The sequence below is a fragment of the Girardinichthys multiradiatus genome, chromosome 5 (genome assembly GCF_021462225.1).
Source record: "Girardinichthys multiradiatus isolate DD_20200921_A chromosome 5, DD_fGirMul_XY1, whole genome shotgun sequence".
NCBI classification, from domain to species: domain Eukaryota; kingdom Metazoa; phylum Chordata; class Actinopteri; order Cyprinodontiformes; family Goodeidae; genus Girardinichthys; species Girardinichthys multiradiatus.
In genome coordinates, this window is record NC_061798.1 from 39,216,349 (window position 1) to 39,234,692 (window position 18,344).

The window sequence follows — 18,344 nt, forward strand, 5'->3', positions numbered from 1 at the left end:
CTGCATTAAGAAGAGACACGGCTTCTCTACTTCACTAGTACTGATATGTATTCACATGCATCAAGATAAACAGTTTATCATAACATCTTCATAGTCATAAACATTTCATTTAGACAAGGGGTCTACAACCTTTACAATATAACAGCCATTTTTGCTTTCAGTCAACTTATAATTTATGATAAATATCTACTATGGAAAATTTGTTGCCATTTTTTAGTAACACCATTTTATTAAAATGTTTAGGTTATAAAATAAAGAAAAGCATAACATATTTGCAACAAAGAGGATGGATACATTTTCTTACAGGACTTTATTTGTAGAAAATTGAAGATTTCCAACCTAATGACACGGAAAAAAAAATCTTAACAAGTACTACTGGTACTTTTAGTATCATTCTGTTGTGGAAATTTGATGCATTATTCCATGAAAAGACAGAAAAACTGCCAAAACCTACATTTGGTATTTTATCTCTATTTAAAAATATTTGTTGGCTCTTTATCATGTTTAGCCAAAGATGTTAAGAGTCATTGTGGAAGGTTTAAAGAGCCACAGGTTGCACAGTCCTGATACTAGACAGTCTCAGAACTGTGGAACAAAAGATTATTAGTTCAATCTCCCACCTTGATGAATGCCTTTTTGCCCAGACCAAGTCAGAATCATGAGGTGTTTACTTCTGAATACGTATTTTTGTGCATTTCTTGATACTTCCTAACAATTATGCGCTTCTTTGTGTTTTGAAGATTGTTCTAATGTAATGTAAAGACCTGTTTCTAGGACAAAGATTTCGGATGTTGATTAGGAAGGAGAAATAAGACGCCACGTCTAATTTGGATGAGCAAGGAACACGTGCTTCTAATTCCAGACTGAATATTGCAGCCTGTGTCTACTCTAAGGGTCACAGCTCTCTCAGAAACAGAGACCTTTTTGTGCCTGTTACACTAAGTAGATTATTTTACATCTCACAAACGCTAGCTGCAAACCTTTTTGTTTGTTTCACAGTATAAAAATAAAATTCATGGTGAAATACAAACACTTAACATTTGTATAGAGATTGGGCAATGGATCCAATCTGAAAAACGATGGAAAAGTTCAGTGAGTCTCAGTATTGTCTGTGTTCCTCCCGAGCATCTCGTGACCCCAATGAAACAGAGGTGTGGCCCTGCAGATCATCATCTCTGTGGGATAACTGGCCACTCTGAAGCCAAATACCATCCCACACAGACTGTAAGTAGTACTTCGGAATAATATTTTACCATGTTATATTCGTATCACTTCCATTTGTTTGCATAATGACCTTGGATCTGGATACACAGGGAGACTGTTTACTGTTGTAAAATCAATGAGAGTGATTTCATCTTAAAATGTTTTACGAAGAGACGCAGTTTCTCTGGTTTCTTCTCTTCTGTTGGCGACAGTTATGACATTTTTAAAGTTTTATATTTTTATAGCCAGTTTTTACACTAACAAATGTTCACACTTTACAGGAAAATGTCAAATATACAAGTGCCCGTTGGTGAGTCAACACAATGGTTTTCTAAAAGTCTCAAAAAGATTTTTTTTTCAACATCAATAATTTTTTGATATCTCTTTAGTGACGGTCGGCCCTTTAGGAGACAATCCAGTTCAGATTGCCTGCCCAAAGTGCCATCAGACTGTCCTCTCCAAGGTAGAACATACTTCTGGATTACTCACCTACCTTTTCTGTGGAGGACTATTCCTCTGTGGGTAAGAGAAACTTTACTGTTGCTTTGGTACTGAATGTTTTTGGAGGGGGTGGCCTTAATGATGTATAATAATAGCTGACAGAGAAACCGCTTGACCCTAAATGTTTAAGCAGCCTTAATATTAGCAGCAATTATTTAACAATAGTTTTCATCAGTGCCAATCTAGATTAGCCGACTGCTTACCCGATTTAAATAAACTCAAGAAAGATTCATTTTTCAATGTTTCTCACAGACAAGAAGTCAATAAGTGAATTTTCCCAACATTTGTACCGGTGTTCAAATTAACATGAGCGCATATAATCAACCATATTTTTAAACTTACAGTCATGTATATTAAAGATGCTTATAAAAGTAAAAACACAAAACCCATTAGAAAAAACAGTGTTTAGTTTATCTTCTAAAAATGTCTGAGTGAAAATGAATACCGTACAATGAAAAAGTCCAGGCTTTTCAAGAAATTTCTTCATTTGCTCCTCTTTGCTCATTTTGATGAAATTGTGGGTATTATTGTTTGTTTTCTAGTAAGATTTTGTGAAAATGAAAAGCAAAAGGAATTGCCATGATGAAGATTTGCAGTGCAACATTGCATTGTACTTTCTCAGCTGGTTTATATTTCTAGCTTTATGATGGACAATTCCTTGAGTATGTTTCCAGCCCCTACATTCGCCTCAATCAGTTGACAAAACAAAAAAACAACAAATTAAATATTTCTATAAAGGTAGCAAAAAAACAATATTGCATAATACACATAAAATCCTATTGCTGAACAAGAAAGTATTTTCATCTTCAGAAGATTAAGCATTTTTTATACTGAGACTCTGAGTTATTCTGTGCTTCACTGAAGTCTTTAAAACACCATTCAGACCTTAAATGAGCCAGGAAACATTGTGCTGTTACCAACTGATTTATCTTTTTTGTTTCTGTTACCATTGTTCTGAAATCAAAGTATTACTTTTATGTAGACCAGTTTCACCAAAATACGTTGGTTGCAATCGTTGCTAAAGAATGAGGTAAGAGTGGGTGACATCATCCAAAATCCAACTTTCTCAAACCAATGCTTCTTACTCCTACAAATGTTACTCTTTGTAAACACCTTATACATCAAAATGTAGGCATTTTTGTGTAGTTTCACAACGTGTGCTTGTCATTGATGCTGGATTTAGGATTTTCTGTCATTACATCCAGCTTGCAGGGAACCCACAACTGGACTACCACTGAGTTATGTGCAAAATCCTCCCTGAAAAGCTCAAACTGAATTGTGGTTTTACATTTCCATATGTTATAAAAGAAACAATGTAAAAACATCAACTGAGGCACATTTTGACTTTTTTAAACCTTACTGTCACATATAATTCAAAATGATTATTGGTACCATTTACCAGTTTCCCATGAAAGATATTTGTTGGAGACAAAAACATATCTGTGTTTTTATCAGAAAGCTCTATGGGCAGTTTTATCTTTGAATATGTAGAAACAAGTCCTTCCTGGTGTTATGCTTTTAACTTTACATAAACAATTCATGAATAAAAACATCAACATTTTTATCTACTTTCACCATATTTAGCTTTATTTGCTCTAAGATTTTCATTTTTCTATGAATTCCCCCCCAGAGCGCATAGAAACACACTCTGCCATTTTCTTCAATTACAATCAGTGACCAAATTCCTAAAAATGGGATTGGATGCTTGTTCTCACGTTGTCATATATCCCAAATTAAACACTAGAGAAATAGTAATTCCCATGAGCGACCATCTTTCTTATACAATCAAGATTTTATAAAATGATGCAGGTTTGTTTGATGCTTAGGTTTCATCTCTCAGCCAGACAGCTTGATCACTGCAGAATATTGGCTGCTTTTCACCTAAAAATTCATATGCAGTGGTTGATTGGTCAGATCAGACTGATGAAACATTGTGCTTGTTTTTATAATTTTTAGAACTTTTTTTACACATACTGTACATCTTCAGTGCCTGAAGAGCTTTTAACATTCGTACTTATTTTCCTAAATAAACCACTTAATGAAAAACCTATAGCAGCACATTCAAAGCCACATTTTCCTTCGCCGTTTCATATGTTAATACCTAGTTGTTGTGTTGTTGAAGATATTTTATATATTTTTAGAAATTCATTAATTCACACAAATGCTAAATTGAATGTCATGAAATCTGCATACACTGTAGGTTTTGCAATAAATGTAGGAACAATATATTAGCAGTATAAATAAATTCAAAAACGACTACCTGCTTTTTATGCCAACCAAGGTTATCAATAGCCCCCACCTGGACAACCCTTTGAAAACTTTCTGAAAACACCCTTGATTTCTTGATCATTACAAATCTGGATAACTGAGGACATTTCTGAGCTGGTGACAAGTGACAGCCAATCAGTTTGATGGACCTGAGTCTAAAATTCTATATAATTATATATAATTTACCGAGTTATGATGGTATTAAAAACCCAATGTGCTGTTCATTTTCTGCATTGATTTAAAGAGGTGCTTCTGAATATCTATCTACTTTTTTTCTCCAGCTTTGTTTTAGGATGCTGCCTCATCCCGTTCTGTGTGGATCGTCTGAAAGATGCCAAGCACACCTGTCCTACCTGCAGGACTGTCCTGGGAGTGTATAAACGCTTATAAACCGGCGGCTCATATATAAATCACCTGATCTGAAATAAAACACACCTAAAATCACTTTTTTTTTGTCAACTGACAATTTTAGCCGTTTTTGTTTGTCCTTGTCATGATTCAGTCACCTTGATTTTTCCTTTAAATCATTTTAAAAGGATTTAGATGATAAATATCCAGTTATGACATTTTTTGTATATCTGTTTGCTGCAGGCAGAACATTTAATCATTTGTTGAGTTTTTTTTTTTGCTCTTTCTCCAGCATTGGCAGCCTTTTCATGTGCTTTTCTTCTGTTTTATCATCCTGCATAATATGAGGAGCTTTCAATTGCTTTCTTTTTGCTGTTATAACTATCACCACCAGACGAAGAAATGTTGAAACATCATTGCAGAACAGACACTAGATTTATTATAAAATACAGTGAGAATAACCTTGCTTCAACTCACCAAAGCATATAACCTCACTCATAAATGGTTGCATTTAACAGATATTTATGAATCAGTAAAAGTTTTATAGTTTAAGTTAATAGAGACAAATGCAAATATGACTTGTTCCATGATGAATACAGTGAGAGGTAACAAAAAACATTTTATTTCAATGATTGTTAACAGAGACAACCTTCGCATTATGTATCAGAAAAAATATAAGGTGGATAAAAATAACAAATATTTCTTCTTTCACACATATCTAAACCGAATTGTAATATAACAAAGTACATCTGATATTAACGATCCAACGTAACGGTGGTTAAAATAGATAATTATTTAATCACAAGCACAATATTTGCACCCACTCTTGTTCAGAGACATTTTGTTAATTGTAAGCAGCATAGTGTGCATAATATAATTGTATTCATTTAGATATAAATAGAAAAATAATTTCACCCTTGGATCCAAACATTAATTTTAGCCCACAGTGTGTGCTTGATAATCAGCCATGTGTTTCTTCAGATCACAGTCTGATGGGACGAGATGAGGAGAGCGAGGAAAACAAGGAAGGTCAAGCCAGCACAGTCTCCTTGGATCCGGGCTCCAGCAGCTAAAACAGAAACGTGTTTTAGAGACTGGGAACAGATCCAAACTTACCCCAGATGGTCACACACAAAAAGAAAACCCAATTTTAACCAGAACACATTACATGTAATATCTTGTGTTTGTTGGGAACCAGTCACTCAAAAACCACGTTGCCATCTCCTTGTGTGAAACGTTGAGCAAGCTTTGGGGTTCATAAGGTCAAACAGAACTTTTGGGGTCACATAAAGTAAACAGCCTGACACTTTTCAACAGAGCTCTGGTCAGCTTTTCAAATCTTTTAATTGTTTTTGTCTCTTGCGTATACCTGAAAGTGGTTTAAAGCACACTTTTACAAAAGATAAGCGATCTTATAAGTAATCCTGCTTAAACCGTGTTAGAGATTTGCAACTTAAGTCTATTTTTTCAGCCTGTACTTTTGTGAGCTATGAGACAGAAACTGACCCATAAAATGTTTATAAAATGCCGTACCACCTAGCCACTGTCTCCTATGTTGCCATGTGTACTGGTGTGTTGGAAAACGTGTTACTTAGACCCAAACGTCAGGAAATAAAGGAGTTGCTTGTGGAACATAAAGTTTTGTCACATCTCTGAAGTGTGTGTGTTGGTTTTGATGCACCCCTGTTTGAATAGTGCATGTGTATTGGGATCAATGTATTTTTGTGGAGTGACTGTGGAGCAGTGGGAAGAGCAGTCATCTGAAAATTGGAAACCTGTGGGTTCGATTCCACTGTGTTCTGAATATTGTTTCTACTGAAAACTTCTTTCAACAAGACTCACCTTTGGTAGTTTGAGTAGTTTGACTGGTGACAGCAGGGGTGGTAACCGTTGGAACTGTAGTGGTGTCAGCTCGGCCTCCCACAAGACCAATATTCAGTGTGTTGAGTTCACTCTGTAACTGCCTTGTGATCCAGTTCTGTATTATTGCCGTATTTTCAAAGCTCTTTAAATCTGGCAGGTTGGTGCCAAGAAGATTTTTTACTTCGTTAACAGTCAGACCCTTCAGAGAGCAAAGCAGATCAATTTTTATTTTCAAACCAGATGAACAAAGCATGAAAAATGAACCCACACAGTTAGCAGAAATCATGATATGTGGCATGATTTCTGAACCCTAGACTACTTCTGGATGATACTGACCAGTAGAACGGCTGCATCCAGGTTTTTAAACGTCATCAGGTCCATGTTGACGTTAGACGCTGCCAAACGTTGCACAAATTCCATAGATGCACCCCCTGCAGGACAAAAAAAAAGTGTGTTGACTAACTCTTTCTTCAAGTTAAAGAGTTATGTTTGCCGTTGCAGTCGTGTGTATGAGTGTCTGTCTGCTCACCGAGGTACGGTTTGGCAAGCTGGTACGTTGAAACGGGGATGAGTGCTTTGCTGGCAGCTGTAAATGCTTCATTGGAAATGTTGAAAAGTACTTTCTGTTTATCTGCGGTGCAGTTGGACACATCCAGAGCATCGGCCTCTCTGAGACAATCAAAAATGGAAAAAATCTTTAAAACGTGTGACTGAAACACTTGAAAGAGTTCAGCATCTGAATGTGCCTCATCAAGTTACGATCAGACTGTAATACATCAGAGGTTTGTTCTACTGGGGCAAAAGAAGCTGCTTCTAGAAGAATAAATGTTCCAAACTCTGTTGCTCATTTCTGAAATGGATTATGCCAGAGGACCAAGTTATTGTTTTGCAAGTATCAAGTCTTTCCACCCAAGTATCAAGTCAAGTCCCAAAGTCAAGGCATTCAAGTCTGGAGTCCAGTCAAAGTTGTAAGCTTTAAAATTTGAGTCCTATTTGACCAAATATGTAATTTAATCATACTAATAATTTTGTTTTGAGATTTTTAAGTTATAAAGGGAATTGAACTTTAAAATCGTCTGAAAATCAGAGGGAGAGATGGACGGACGGACGGATGGATGGATGGTCCGTCCAATAGGATTAAGAGTCAAACACAAACAGTGGGTACTTACTTCAAGCTCTGCTGAGAAATGTTGTGAAGAACCTCAACATCCAGAGAGCACAGGTTTGGTCCTCCAATGGTATTAAGCTCTGTGCTGCCAAGTTTGTTGCCTTGCACTCTCAAATACTTTAAGATAATAGCTTTAGCCTAAAGCGGAAACATACACTTATGTGATCAAACTGGCCTAGAGGTGGCAAATACAAGTATGAAACATTTAACTGTTTGCTCACCAAGCTTGGATCCCACTCTTCATTTGAGGTGTCCATCAAAGACGCGAGCGTGTCCACTTGAGTGATAGTCCATGTATTGATCTGATCGACTGTGGCAACACGGGATGCTGCACCCAAGACCAGAACCTGATCTTCAGGGATGGTGGTGGTGTAAGCCTACAAGTATTTTACAAAGATAAGAAAAAAAGTTAAGGAGACAAGTCCAAAAAAAAATATTGACTCAGAGCAGGTTTATTTTTGTCTCTGAAAAAATAATTACTTTAATTTTGCCCTAAACATATGTTGGGGAATCTGCAACTAAAATTATCAGGTTTTATTTGCATGGAGCCCAATTAAATGTTAATTAGGCTCCTTGTATGAAATGGTATAAAATGAGCCACAAATAACAAAGTACACAAAATGCAACATAAACAGGCACAAACCAAGAATCTGCCTTATTACAGGCACAATTAAAGGTTGCCACCTAGCCAATATTTATGGTGAGACCCATATGGGTAGGAAATAGGCTGGAGAATGCACCCCAGATGGGTTTGTCAATGGGTTACCAATGGGCCCAACTTAAAATACTTATGTAGGTTTAGTGCATGTTAACTCTGGATAAAAACTGGGTTCCATATGGGTCCATACAGCTTAATACCCATTTGGGACCCAGCTAAGACCTACACAGGGTGGCCAACAGGCTTTGCCAACATGAGTTGTATTTATTACACTAAAAGTGGTTCCATACCAGACATCCATTCTGACCCTGGGCCCATTTAGTACCCATCCAGCATGAGAATAACCTACAAAGGTCCCAGGTCCAATATAGATTAAATAGCAAGAAAATAGGTTGTAAAGAGGAATATCCTGATTGATCTCTAAATGATCAGTCCTTGACTAACCTCAACATACTCTACCTGTAGTTGTTCTATCATTAGTGATTTTATTTCAACTGAGCCCTCAGCAAAATATATACCACAATGTGTGCAGACATCGTTTACAACTCATATCCTATTTTGCCTGCAATTCATTTCCTTTTTTAAAGAATCTCAGTTTTTTCTAACACTTTGAAGGTTTTTCACGTTACATGTTTCTCTCTAAGACTTGTTCACACTTTATAATGATGTCCACTGTGAGAGATGCCATTGGCTGCTGCAGTTTCCTGTCTGTGTTTAATGTGATGTGATCAGATGGCTACAAATGTGTGTGAGAACTGTGAAGAGTGCCTGAAAAACCTCTCAGTAACTCATACAAAACAAAGAAATAATGTAATGAAGCAGAAGAACAACTTTTTCTGTATGTTTCGTTTACACACAATGAATCTGAACTGCACTGAAAAATGTTACAAGCTGATTTTTTCGAGTCTCAATATCAAAACAATGAGCAGACATGCTAACGTTAGCCTTGCACATCTGAAAACGGGTCTACAAGGCAAATCATCAGCAGGAAAAAGACAAAGGTTTACTGAAGACTCTAAATATATACTTTCAGGCAAACTATGAAATCATTAGAGGACATTATGGCAGTTTCCTAAGCTTGCTACCCTCATGTTGGACCTACATATTTATGCTGTTTTGTAGAAACTCCAGATGGGACAACACAGGAGACCTAGATTCTGCAGTGTCACAAAGCAAATGTTTCTTACTGAATATGGACAAAATGTAGTTTAAGATTTGACTGCTCCGTAGAAGTCGCTTATACTGTAGATGGCATTGACCTTAAGGTCAAATGAGTTCAGTGCTTTCTGCCCACATTCAATAAGATCATTCAAGAAGTGTTTTAACATCTACAAATTTTCATTTAAAAATATGACAGTTGTTATTAACAACAGCTCATAAAACAATTCAACTGTCTAGATTTCACAGCAAGAAAAAAACAATCTAAGTGTATATGACGTACAGACACTGTGGCTACAGGTTGATACGCAGGCTTGCATCCACTGAATCATGACAAAAACATTTCTACATGTTATACTGTACATGAGCTGGGAAAATAATAATTTAATTATACATCATGTAGCGGCTGGATACTCTACAACACCTCTAAAACATTTTCACAAAAACTTCATGTACAGTGACAGACTGGAACAGGCAATGGATCATGATTGTTGCCGCCTCATCCCCCCTGTTATAAACAAAAGGCTCAGGGTGCTTACTTGTTGCAGCTTGCTGAGAACAATCTTTAGGTAATCCACTTGATCCACCTTCTGAGTGATGCCTTCCAGGTTGTCTCTGACGGTCGGAGCACTGAGACAGCTGTTGAACTGATTGATGTCGTCATAGTCAAAGGGGAAGGTGGGATCGCCGATAACTGCCTGTGTGATTGTTCCTACGGTGCATTCAGTGACTAAAATAAAAGGAATATGAAAATCAATATTTACTGGATAAACAAACAGACATAAAAAACAAGTGATTAGTGACTGACATGCAGCTCGCTTCACTCTGCTTTTAACAGATTTTCCTATTTCTGCTTGCATTCTCCGTCTCTTTGCTCTACGGACTCCATTGTTTTGCAGAACTTTCAGGAAATACTTCAGGAATTGCCGAGTTGTTTTCTGTAAACGGGAATGGAAGGAAAATTATGAGAAAAAAACATCATCTTCCTTCAGTGGCATATAAAAAGATATTTTCTGAAGGAATACATGCATTAGTTACTCACTTTGGGAAATTTGTCATAAAAAGCTGAAGACATGTACAAAGGCAATATATCAAGGCTCCTCAGAGTGGTTTCAGTCCATGTTGAAGGATGTCTGGATATCAAAAAACAAAGAAAATGGTTCTTTTATTGGGCGACAAAGACAATAAATCTCTGCCAAAGATGCAGATCTTTTATTGAGACCTAAAAAGTGAGTGCTATGTTGCTGCTGCAGTTTACCCATATGTAGTGTTCTCATTGATCAGACAAGTTTCCACTGCAGCTGCTTGAGTATCAGAGAGATCTTGGCAGGTCTTCAGTTTCTCCAAGATGGACACATCAGACTTCATGATGTAGGACGCATTCAGGTAGCAACACATGTTTCCCAAAACGGTTACTTGATCCCTAGTCAAGCTTGTATCTGTTATTCCCTTTGATTAAAGGTAAAAGAAAAGCAAAATAAGTAATTTCTTAATGTAATGTTTTGGTCAGACTCAACAGCAAATTCAAAGGTTTTTTGTTTGTGGTTAGGCTCATAATTACTCATACCAGTGGCACATTTAGATTTAAAATGATTTTCATCTACGTTTCCGATAGAAAATGAGACAAGAATCTCTCAAGACATAATAAAACAATTTAAAGGGAATGTCACTTTGAAGAAAATGATTTTGCTGTTTTTATTTACAATGTTTTGAAAAACAGCAGGTCAAAAATGTATTTATACCCTTTCCAGTAACCAATGGTAAAATATAGGGTTGACATTACAGCTATTAGACCTTTCTTGTAATTGCGGACCAGTGTTTTGCATATTTCCACTCGTATTTCACCAATTTATGTTTGGTGATGAGCTCCATGTTTTTAGGCTTGGAAGGCCTCTTTGCCATCACCCTGATCTCTGGCTCCCTCCACAGATGCTATACCAGATTCAAGTCAGGACTCTGGCTGTGCTGCTCTAAAGTCCTATAATTACTTCCAGTCAGAAGAAACATTAAAATTAAAAGGTTGCTTAAAACATAAATCTTCCAGGGTTATGAGTAATTTTGGGCTTATTTGTAGATGTGCCAACTCAAATGATCAGTGCCCTCCCCATGATCACCCCTTTGAACATTTTCTCATACTGAACCTGTTTATGACCAAAGACGAAGATGAATTAGATGCATAAAATAGGTTTTTGAAAAGTATTTTTTCTCCTCAAGCTTCCCAATGTAACCCTGGTTTGCAGAAAAGATGCTTTCTTCACTCTAGAGTGTGTTTCCGATTAGGTTTTGATGTTATACCATCTTTAAATAAGTAATATATATTTGTGTGGGCTGCTAAATTAACTGCTTCTATTCTGATTTTAGTATGCTAATGTTTAGCTAATAAATAATATGAAATAAAATATTGAATACATTTTCACTGCAAAAGTTTGGGGAAGTTGCCTTAGAGCACTTTACCTACACAACTGTTGTAAAATATAGGGATATTTTACATTTTATTTAGTTTATTTGGTTAGCTATTTAATAAATAGGATGTTAATCTGATGAGAAATTAGTTATCTTCAATAATCGCAATATTCTTTTCACCACTGGCCAGCAGGACTTGGCTTGAGTGTTCTTTTCTATAACATGAGGTTTTTTTCCACAGACCTTTATTCATATAAAGCTTGTTGTGATGCTATGATGATCAATGGTCAGGAGTTTTTTTTTTTTGGCAGATTTGGGTTTTAAAGTGGTGATCAATCACTTTTCATTAGAAACATTGCAATTTTGAGCTTTTTTCATGGTATTTTGGGTTAAGGTGTTTGTTTTCGAGTTCTGGTAGCGGAAGCACTGCGAACATAACTCAACCCACTCAAGACCGTGGAAATGGTGGTGGACTTTCAGAGAACGCCACCCCCATACACCCCCGTCACTATTCTCAACAACACTGTATTGGCCGTGGACCACTTCAGGTTCTTAGGAACCACCATCTCTGAGGACCTGAGATGGTCTTCACACATAGACACTGTTCGAAGGAAGGCCCAGCAGAGACTGTACTTCCTGAGGCAACTCAAGAAGTTCAACCTTCCACAGGAGCTGCTGGTCATCTTCTACACTGCCATCATTCAGTCTGTCCTGTCTTCATCCATCTCAGTGTGGTTTGGCTCATCCACAAAACAGGACAAGTCCAGACTGCAACGAATAATCAGGACTGCAGAGAGAATAATAAGGGCTGACCTTCCCTCCATCCAGGACTTATACAGGTCTAGTATCAGGAAAAGAGCTGCTAAAATCTCTGCAGACCCCACACACCCTGCACATAAACTGTTTAGAGTTTTATCTTCAGGCCGCCGCTACAGAGCACTGTTTACTAAAACCAGCCGCCACAGAGACAGTTTCTTCCCCCAGGCTGTTTCTTTGTTGAACATTCAATAGAGTACAAAACAACAGCATACAGATGTTGCAAATGCACCTTTTTTATTATATATGTGTATATTGTACATTGTAAATTGTAAATTTGTATATTCTGTAATGCAAAAACTAAACCAAAGAGCAAAGTGTACCGGAGTCAAATTCCTTATTTGTATGTACGAACCTGGCAATAAAGCTGATTCTGATTCTGATAACACCAAAAGGTGCGTCGACCGAGTTCTGGTTTAGCTGCTCAGAGTGGGAGTGAGAGGCTAACATCATTGTTATTCTGCTATAAAACTACAGTCATTGATACCTTTACACGTTGCAACCCATATAGAGTCCCTACATACTCCACAGAAAGGTGTAACTGTAACAAATGTTATTTTACCAGCATGAATTTGCATGCCTCTGAGACAGGAGAAGAGCAAGCGGTGACTGGTCCAGTGGGGATGAAAACCAATTGATCTACTCATAAACTTCTAATATTTCCACTCGAAGACTGTATTATAATCCATTAAGGTCAGAAGAAATTTGTAACATTCACTGATATTCTATAATTACAGCCTAAGAGACATGTTCCATTAGCATTAATTATACACAGCGCTGCAGCAGCAGCACATTGTTTTCCTAAAAATCTATTAATGACACACTAGGGATGTGGATGTTTTTATTTGCGCCTCACAACAGAAATGATTGAAACGCTAAAATTTGCCTGTAATCAGATGTGGAGCATTTAAAATATTACAGCTAAAGTTAACAGAAAATATGAGCTGTAGATGACTTTAAACTGATGTGACTAAATTATAAGGTTGAAAAATGTACCTAATTTAAAATACTTAGCACTCTCTTTCCACAAAATTCCTCCCCTGTCTAATAAAGTACTTCTGTCCTTCCAGGGCCTTTTTTCAGGGGTAAATTCTTACCCTGGTACATGTACGATAGACGAAGGGGGTTAATAGAGACCTCAGAAAAATAACCTGGGTTCTGGAAAAGCCTCACACAACTTCTTATCTTACCACAAATACTGATAACTCTGTAAACATTGTTTACCAAGGTCTACATGAAATTAAGCACATTTTGTGAAAATTCCTGTCACCTTTATGATAAATGTCTCCCTGTTTTGTATAGCGCATGTGCTTTGGAGTGAAAAGTGTAACATGTACATTGTGGTCCAGCATGAGGATTAGCTAATCTTGCCTAAATTAATAACATCTAACCATCTGGCGATGAAAGTTCAATGCCCTTTGCTAGTGCGCTGAAGTTGTCCAATAATAAGTTGTTGAATTAATCACAATGTAGACCCAACCCCCCTGCTGTGTCAGTATTTCACATGCCAAGGTGAGTAAATCTTTGTGCAAGAATATAACTTATTTTGCTGTCCTTACCAGGCAGCTTCTGGCATTATTAAGCAGAGCGGTTCGTTTGTAGCTGAGGTCTGAGGAGAAAACTGAGAAGTCAGCATCACCCAGCTCCTTAAAGTAGGAAATGCAGCTGGTCTGCGGCACCAGCGAGTAACTGTGCGGGGAAACAAAGATCATGAAATCAACACTCAATCAATAATCTAACACAGATGAGACATAACAAGGGACTTACTCATAGTACAGCAGAACATCTGGAGGGAAAAGGTCGAAGGTGCTGATGTCTGATTCTCCTTTGATTTGGTTGTACATGCAGGTCAACTGATGAGTTGGGATACAAAAAATATCATATATTTGTTACCAATTTTACTCCATATTGCCTTTACTGCTGATTTAGAAACAGTAACAACAGAGATAATTAGATGGTATTTATAAAACTGGGTAAAATGATATTACAAAGATACAGACGGTATGTAGAGTACTGTATGCTGTATTCTTACAGCTGAAGAAAAAGGTATTTGCCCCCATACTGATTTCCTCGGTTTATTTAATTTTGTGGCCCCACTTAAATGTTTCAGATTGTAAAACAAATTAAAACTTTTTAATGTAATAACCGAAGCAAGTATACAAGGCAGTTTTCAACTGATGATGAGAATTAGTTTCTCAAATACAGCCATGTTTCTTTGGATAGATTCTTCCTTTAATGAATGAAATCCTCATCTGTGAACTACGTTTTGTTTTTTTACTCAGGTTGTCTTTGTCTGATATTAAAATTTGTCTGATGATTCGAAGCAAAAATAACAGAAACCTTTCAGGGGGAATGTTTTTAGATAAACAAGAAAATGATGGCCAGCAAATCATCTGATTTCCAACTTTTTCTACGACAAGACCGCCATCATTATTTAGACAGTGTTTGGATGTTTTCCTTAATATCAGCAGTGTAATTATACCCCCTGACCTCACCTGAGTCTCCACCAGTTTGACTTTATTTTGGCCTCTCCGCCGACAGCTTTTGATCAGATTTTTGATCTGCACCTTTTCAATTGATCTCACACTTGTGCATGTGAATCCTTGTAGCACAGAGGAGGACAAGCTGCACAAACACACACATACACACTGTGATCACTAAGCAATCTAAAACATACGGGTACAAAAGACAGCATAAATATGTTCACACCAGTCTGTTAAAAATATTTTTAACTCACTTGTTTGCACCTCCTAGCATAGTTGTGGCACTTTCCACAGCGATTACATCAAAAAACATCTCAGCCTGACAAAACAAGTCATCAACTCAAGCAGCAGTTCTGACAACATATGAATGAAAAAACATCTGCAGGTTTTAATCATGAAAAATCTCTTCTACCTGCTCCTGTTTCCATTTCTTCTTGTTGAGGTTGGTGATGACGCTGCTGCTGCTGGATGTAAAGGCCTGTAGCTGAACCCGAGGAACATCAGTGGCCATTTCATCTGGAACGTTCTGGAGTATCATCTCACCGTTGCTGTTAAAGGATATAATCTGACAGAAGAATGGTGAGCCTTGATTTGTGATGAACCCAGACTTGATATAGCTATATTTGTGAATTAAATCAGTCTGATTGCTTATAACGTCTGCAGAACCTAGAGTTGTTTTCCAACAGAAAGTATGTTTTGACAGAATAGTGGTCCTGATACTGTTTGCATGTTTTTCTAGTAAAATTTAAGACATCATTTCATCAGCACCCTCTAACCTCTGTATTTGAAACATTAAGTACATAGAATAATACAAAAAATATATTTTTTTAAATCAAATAAAAAATGTTTTTTATTTCTTAAATGTAAAATATAATATAAAATAAATTCCAAATTAATATTCAAATCAAACTTTTTTTTAAATCCTATAATTATTTTAAGCAAATTTAAATTAATTTAATTGTTCATTGAATAAATGTAATACTTTTTAATTAAAATAAATATATTTTTGTTTAAAAATACTTTATTTTTCTTTAATTTTCTATTTTTTTCTGGGTATTTAAGGTAATTTAATAACTGAAAACCTGTACCATAAATCATATTGGCATACCTGAGTGACAAAAACCTGCTGGACGACCTTTGGAGCAGACATCATGTTTCCTATAAGCAACGGGTTTTTGGATGCGGCCAAAATCTCAGAGGGGTTAATTCTGCTGAAAACACTGGCGGGTACACCAATGATAAGAGAACCTAGTGTAAGAAGTGATGAAGAGCTGTTGATCTGGTAGGATAAAGAAAGCAATAACGGCAACACAGATTAGAGAGCGTTAAGCATAAACACGACTTTCTCATGGGCAGGATTGTTTGTTTAAAACTGAAATGTGTGAAGACAGAAGCTATACCTTCATTATCATCATCAGAGACGCAATGATGTTCTTAGCCTGTCCTTCGCTCCAGCCAGTCACAGTCCTGAGAGTGCTGAGGGCGATCAACAGTTGCTCAGGCTGAATGGCCTTGATCTGACTCGCAGACATGCTGGTGCTTTCATTGCCGAGGGCAGAAATGGTGTTGGAATCAATGTTTGAACCGAAGTTACTTGTCAGAGCAACAGAAATCTACAGGTGCAATGGAAAATCTTTTTAGTAACAGACCTTTTTCATGTATACAGGACAGTGAGTCATGTTGTTCAGCACATTTGCCCATTTTAGCTCATATGTTTGCACACACTATTATTTCTAAACAAGTTTGATATTTTAAATCCCCATTTAAGGTGACATACAAACTCCTTGTAATGTTTATTTCTCCTACAAAACTCTCAGACACTCTATAGTAATATAAAGCAAATGCTGGACATTGTTCACGTTAGTAATTTCTTGAAATTGTCTCCTGTCTTTTTGTCAAAAATGGCTTTACACCCAAAATGCTAACATAAACAAATCCTTATTTTCCATCTGTGTGCTTGTTACCTGTTTATCGAGGTTTACACAGACAGTGGTGAGGTTTTTCAACATTATCCAACTTTCTGCTGCAGTCAACTGGGTGAATGCCAAAGCAGGAGCAACGCACCGGCACAGCAGAGGAAGACTGCAGAGAATGTAATAAAATAATACAATAAAGACAAAAACACTACATCTTTGTAAAAGCTGACTGATCAGTGTACATGAACTCACAGAAGGGGATTGAAGTTACTGTCCTGCTGGTAGATCAGCCTAGTGTAATAGTCGGTGAGGTTCTGTGGTAAAACTGAGTGGTTGAGGAGCGCGATGTTCAGGGGGTTCACTGTGAACACCTGGAGAGCCTATAAGAAGCAAAAACAATCAAATCTCCTATATCTCTTTTGTTAAATTTACCTGAATTATTTAAAAGTTTATTTCAGTACCTCATCCGATCCAAACGTCTGAAGAATCTCCAGAGTGAGGAAAGGCATAAAAGCGCCAATGTACTCAGCAAACCAAGCTGTAGAGTTGAGTACTGGGTTGTTGGGATCATAACATCTTGGTGTTGTTGCTACAGTGAAAGGTTAAAAATATTTAGGTGGGAGGGTTTTGTATTTACAACAGATGAAAATGTGATTCACCATCATGCGACTATGTAAAGACTGTATGTTGTTTTTTATCAAAAGTTTAAAACTTATATTACAAATACAACATTGTGTCCTGAACATCACAGTTTAAAATTTGGTTAAAATTTTAACATTTGGTAGCAATACTTAACACCACCTGGTATTTACTACGTACCAACAAGGTACATAATTGCATGGGTTGAGGGGGCAGTGTTTGGATGCCCAAAGTATACTAATAGGCTATTTTTGGGGTTCTAACAGATACTACCTAGAGGTTACTAACAAGGTACCTACAGGGCTTTCACAGGGTGTCTAAAGGGTACATATGTGGTTCTGAATGGTATCTCTCATAAAATAATAGAATATAAAAAGTGTATAATGTTTTTAAAATAAAATATTTTTTTGCATTTCTTAAAAAAAGATGGCATGTTAAAATCCTTTTCCTGTCTCTACTAACATAACATAAATCTTTATTGCCATCTCCCTTCGTAGGTCTACTGTCAGGATGAACATGGCCACTTGAAAATGTTGATATTACTTCCAGTCAGAAGAAACATGTTGATAAAATAAAAATAAAAATACTTTAAATCTGCCAAGGGTATAATACTTTTGGGCTTAACTGTACCTAAAGGGAACTAAGAAGGTACTAACAGTGTACCCACTGTGTACCATAACAGGGTACCTTTGGGACACTTTTTGGGTACTCGCAGTAACTATGAGACACCAACAGAGTACCTCTAAGGTTTTTACATGGAATCAAATGTGTATCTTTTAGAGTACTCACAGTACAGGCTACTTTAGGGGTTCTTACAAGTTACCTGGGGCATCCTTATGACTTACCTAAAGGGTACCTTGTAAGGATCTCGTACTTTTTGGGTGATTACACTAATAACAAGTTAACTCCAACATGTTATC

The 18,344-nt window shown here is 36.8% G+C and overlaps 2 protein-coding genes across 2 annotated transcripts in view; one reads left to right on the forward strand and one right to left on the reverse strand.

The window, feature by feature from the left end:
• The first annotated feature begins 1,186 nt into the window (after window positions 1-1,186).
• On the forward strand, window positions 1,187-4,416 carry LOC124867835 (lipopolysaccharide-induced tumor necrosis factor-alpha factor homolog). Its single transcript, XM_047364476.1, has 4 exons — window positions 1,187-1,224; window positions 1,485-1,513; window positions 1,593-1,725; window positions 4,254-4,416. Exons 2-4 carry the CDS (start codon window positions 1,489-1,491, stop codon window positions 4,360-4,362), a joined length of 267 nt encoding a protein of 88 aa, XP_047220432.1. The 5' UTR covers window positions 1,187-1,224; window positions 1,485-1,488; the 3' UTR covers window positions 4,363-4,416.
• A 320-nt stretch (window positions 4,417-4,736) lies between these two features.
• mslnb (mesothelin b) overlaps window positions 4,737-18,344 on the reverse strand; it is a 53,900-nt gene continuing 40,292 nt past the window's right edge. The window contains exons 53-72 of the mRNA XM_047364306.1: window positions 17,247-17,374; window positions 17,038-17,165; window positions 16,834-16,951; window positions 16,270-16,482; window positions 15,978-16,148; window positions 15,282-15,434; window positions 15,124-15,188; window positions 14,882-15,011; window positions 14,154-14,239; window positions 13,946-14,075; window positions 10,426-10,616; window positions 10,210-10,300; window positions 9,976-10,105; window positions 9,707-9,897; window positions 7,573-7,728; window positions 7,353-7,489; window positions 6,713-6,852; window positions 6,520-6,614; window positions 6,163-6,382; window positions 4,737-5,389 (exon numbers count right to left, since the gene is read on the reverse strand). Coding sequence (XP_047220262.1) covers window positions 5,298-5,389; window positions 6,163-6,382; window positions 6,520-6,614; window positions 6,713-6,852; window positions 7,353-7,489; window positions 7,573-7,728; window positions 9,707-9,897; window positions 9,976-10,105; window positions 10,210-10,300; window positions 10,426-10,616; window positions 13,946-14,075; window positions 14,154-14,239; window positions 14,882-15,011; window positions 15,124-15,188; window positions 15,282-15,434; window positions 15,978-16,148; window positions 16,270-16,482; window positions 16,834-16,951; window positions 17,038-17,165; window positions 17,247-17,374 — 2,765 coding nt within the window. The 3' untranslated portion in view covers window positions 4,737-5,297. The remainder of the gene's footprint in view (window positions 5,390-6,162; window positions 6,383-6,519; window positions 6,615-6,712; window positions 6,853-7,352; window positions 7,490-7,572; window positions 7,729-9,706; window positions 9,898-9,975; window positions 10,106-10,209; window positions 10,301-10,425; window positions 10,617-13,945; window positions 14,076-14,153; window positions 14,240-14,881; window positions 15,012-15,123; window positions 15,189-15,281; window positions 15,435-15,977; window positions 16,149-16,269; window positions 16,483-16,833; window positions 16,952-17,037; window positions 17,166-17,246; window positions 17,375-18,344) is intronic.

Bases quoted from the DNA above. Each gene is read 5' to 3' on its own strand.
- LOC124867835 (XM_047364476.1), top strand. From the start codon at position 1,489: ATGTCAAATATACAAGTGCCCGTTG. The intron at 1,514-1,592 runs GTGAGTCAACAC...ATATCTCTTTAG, and splicing joins AAATATACAAGTGCCCGTTG to TGACGGTCGGCCCTTTAGGA. The intron at 1,726-4,253 runs GTAAGAGAAACT...TTTTTTCTCCAG, and splicing joins GGAGGACTATTCCTCTGTGG to CTTTGTTTTAGGATGCTGCC.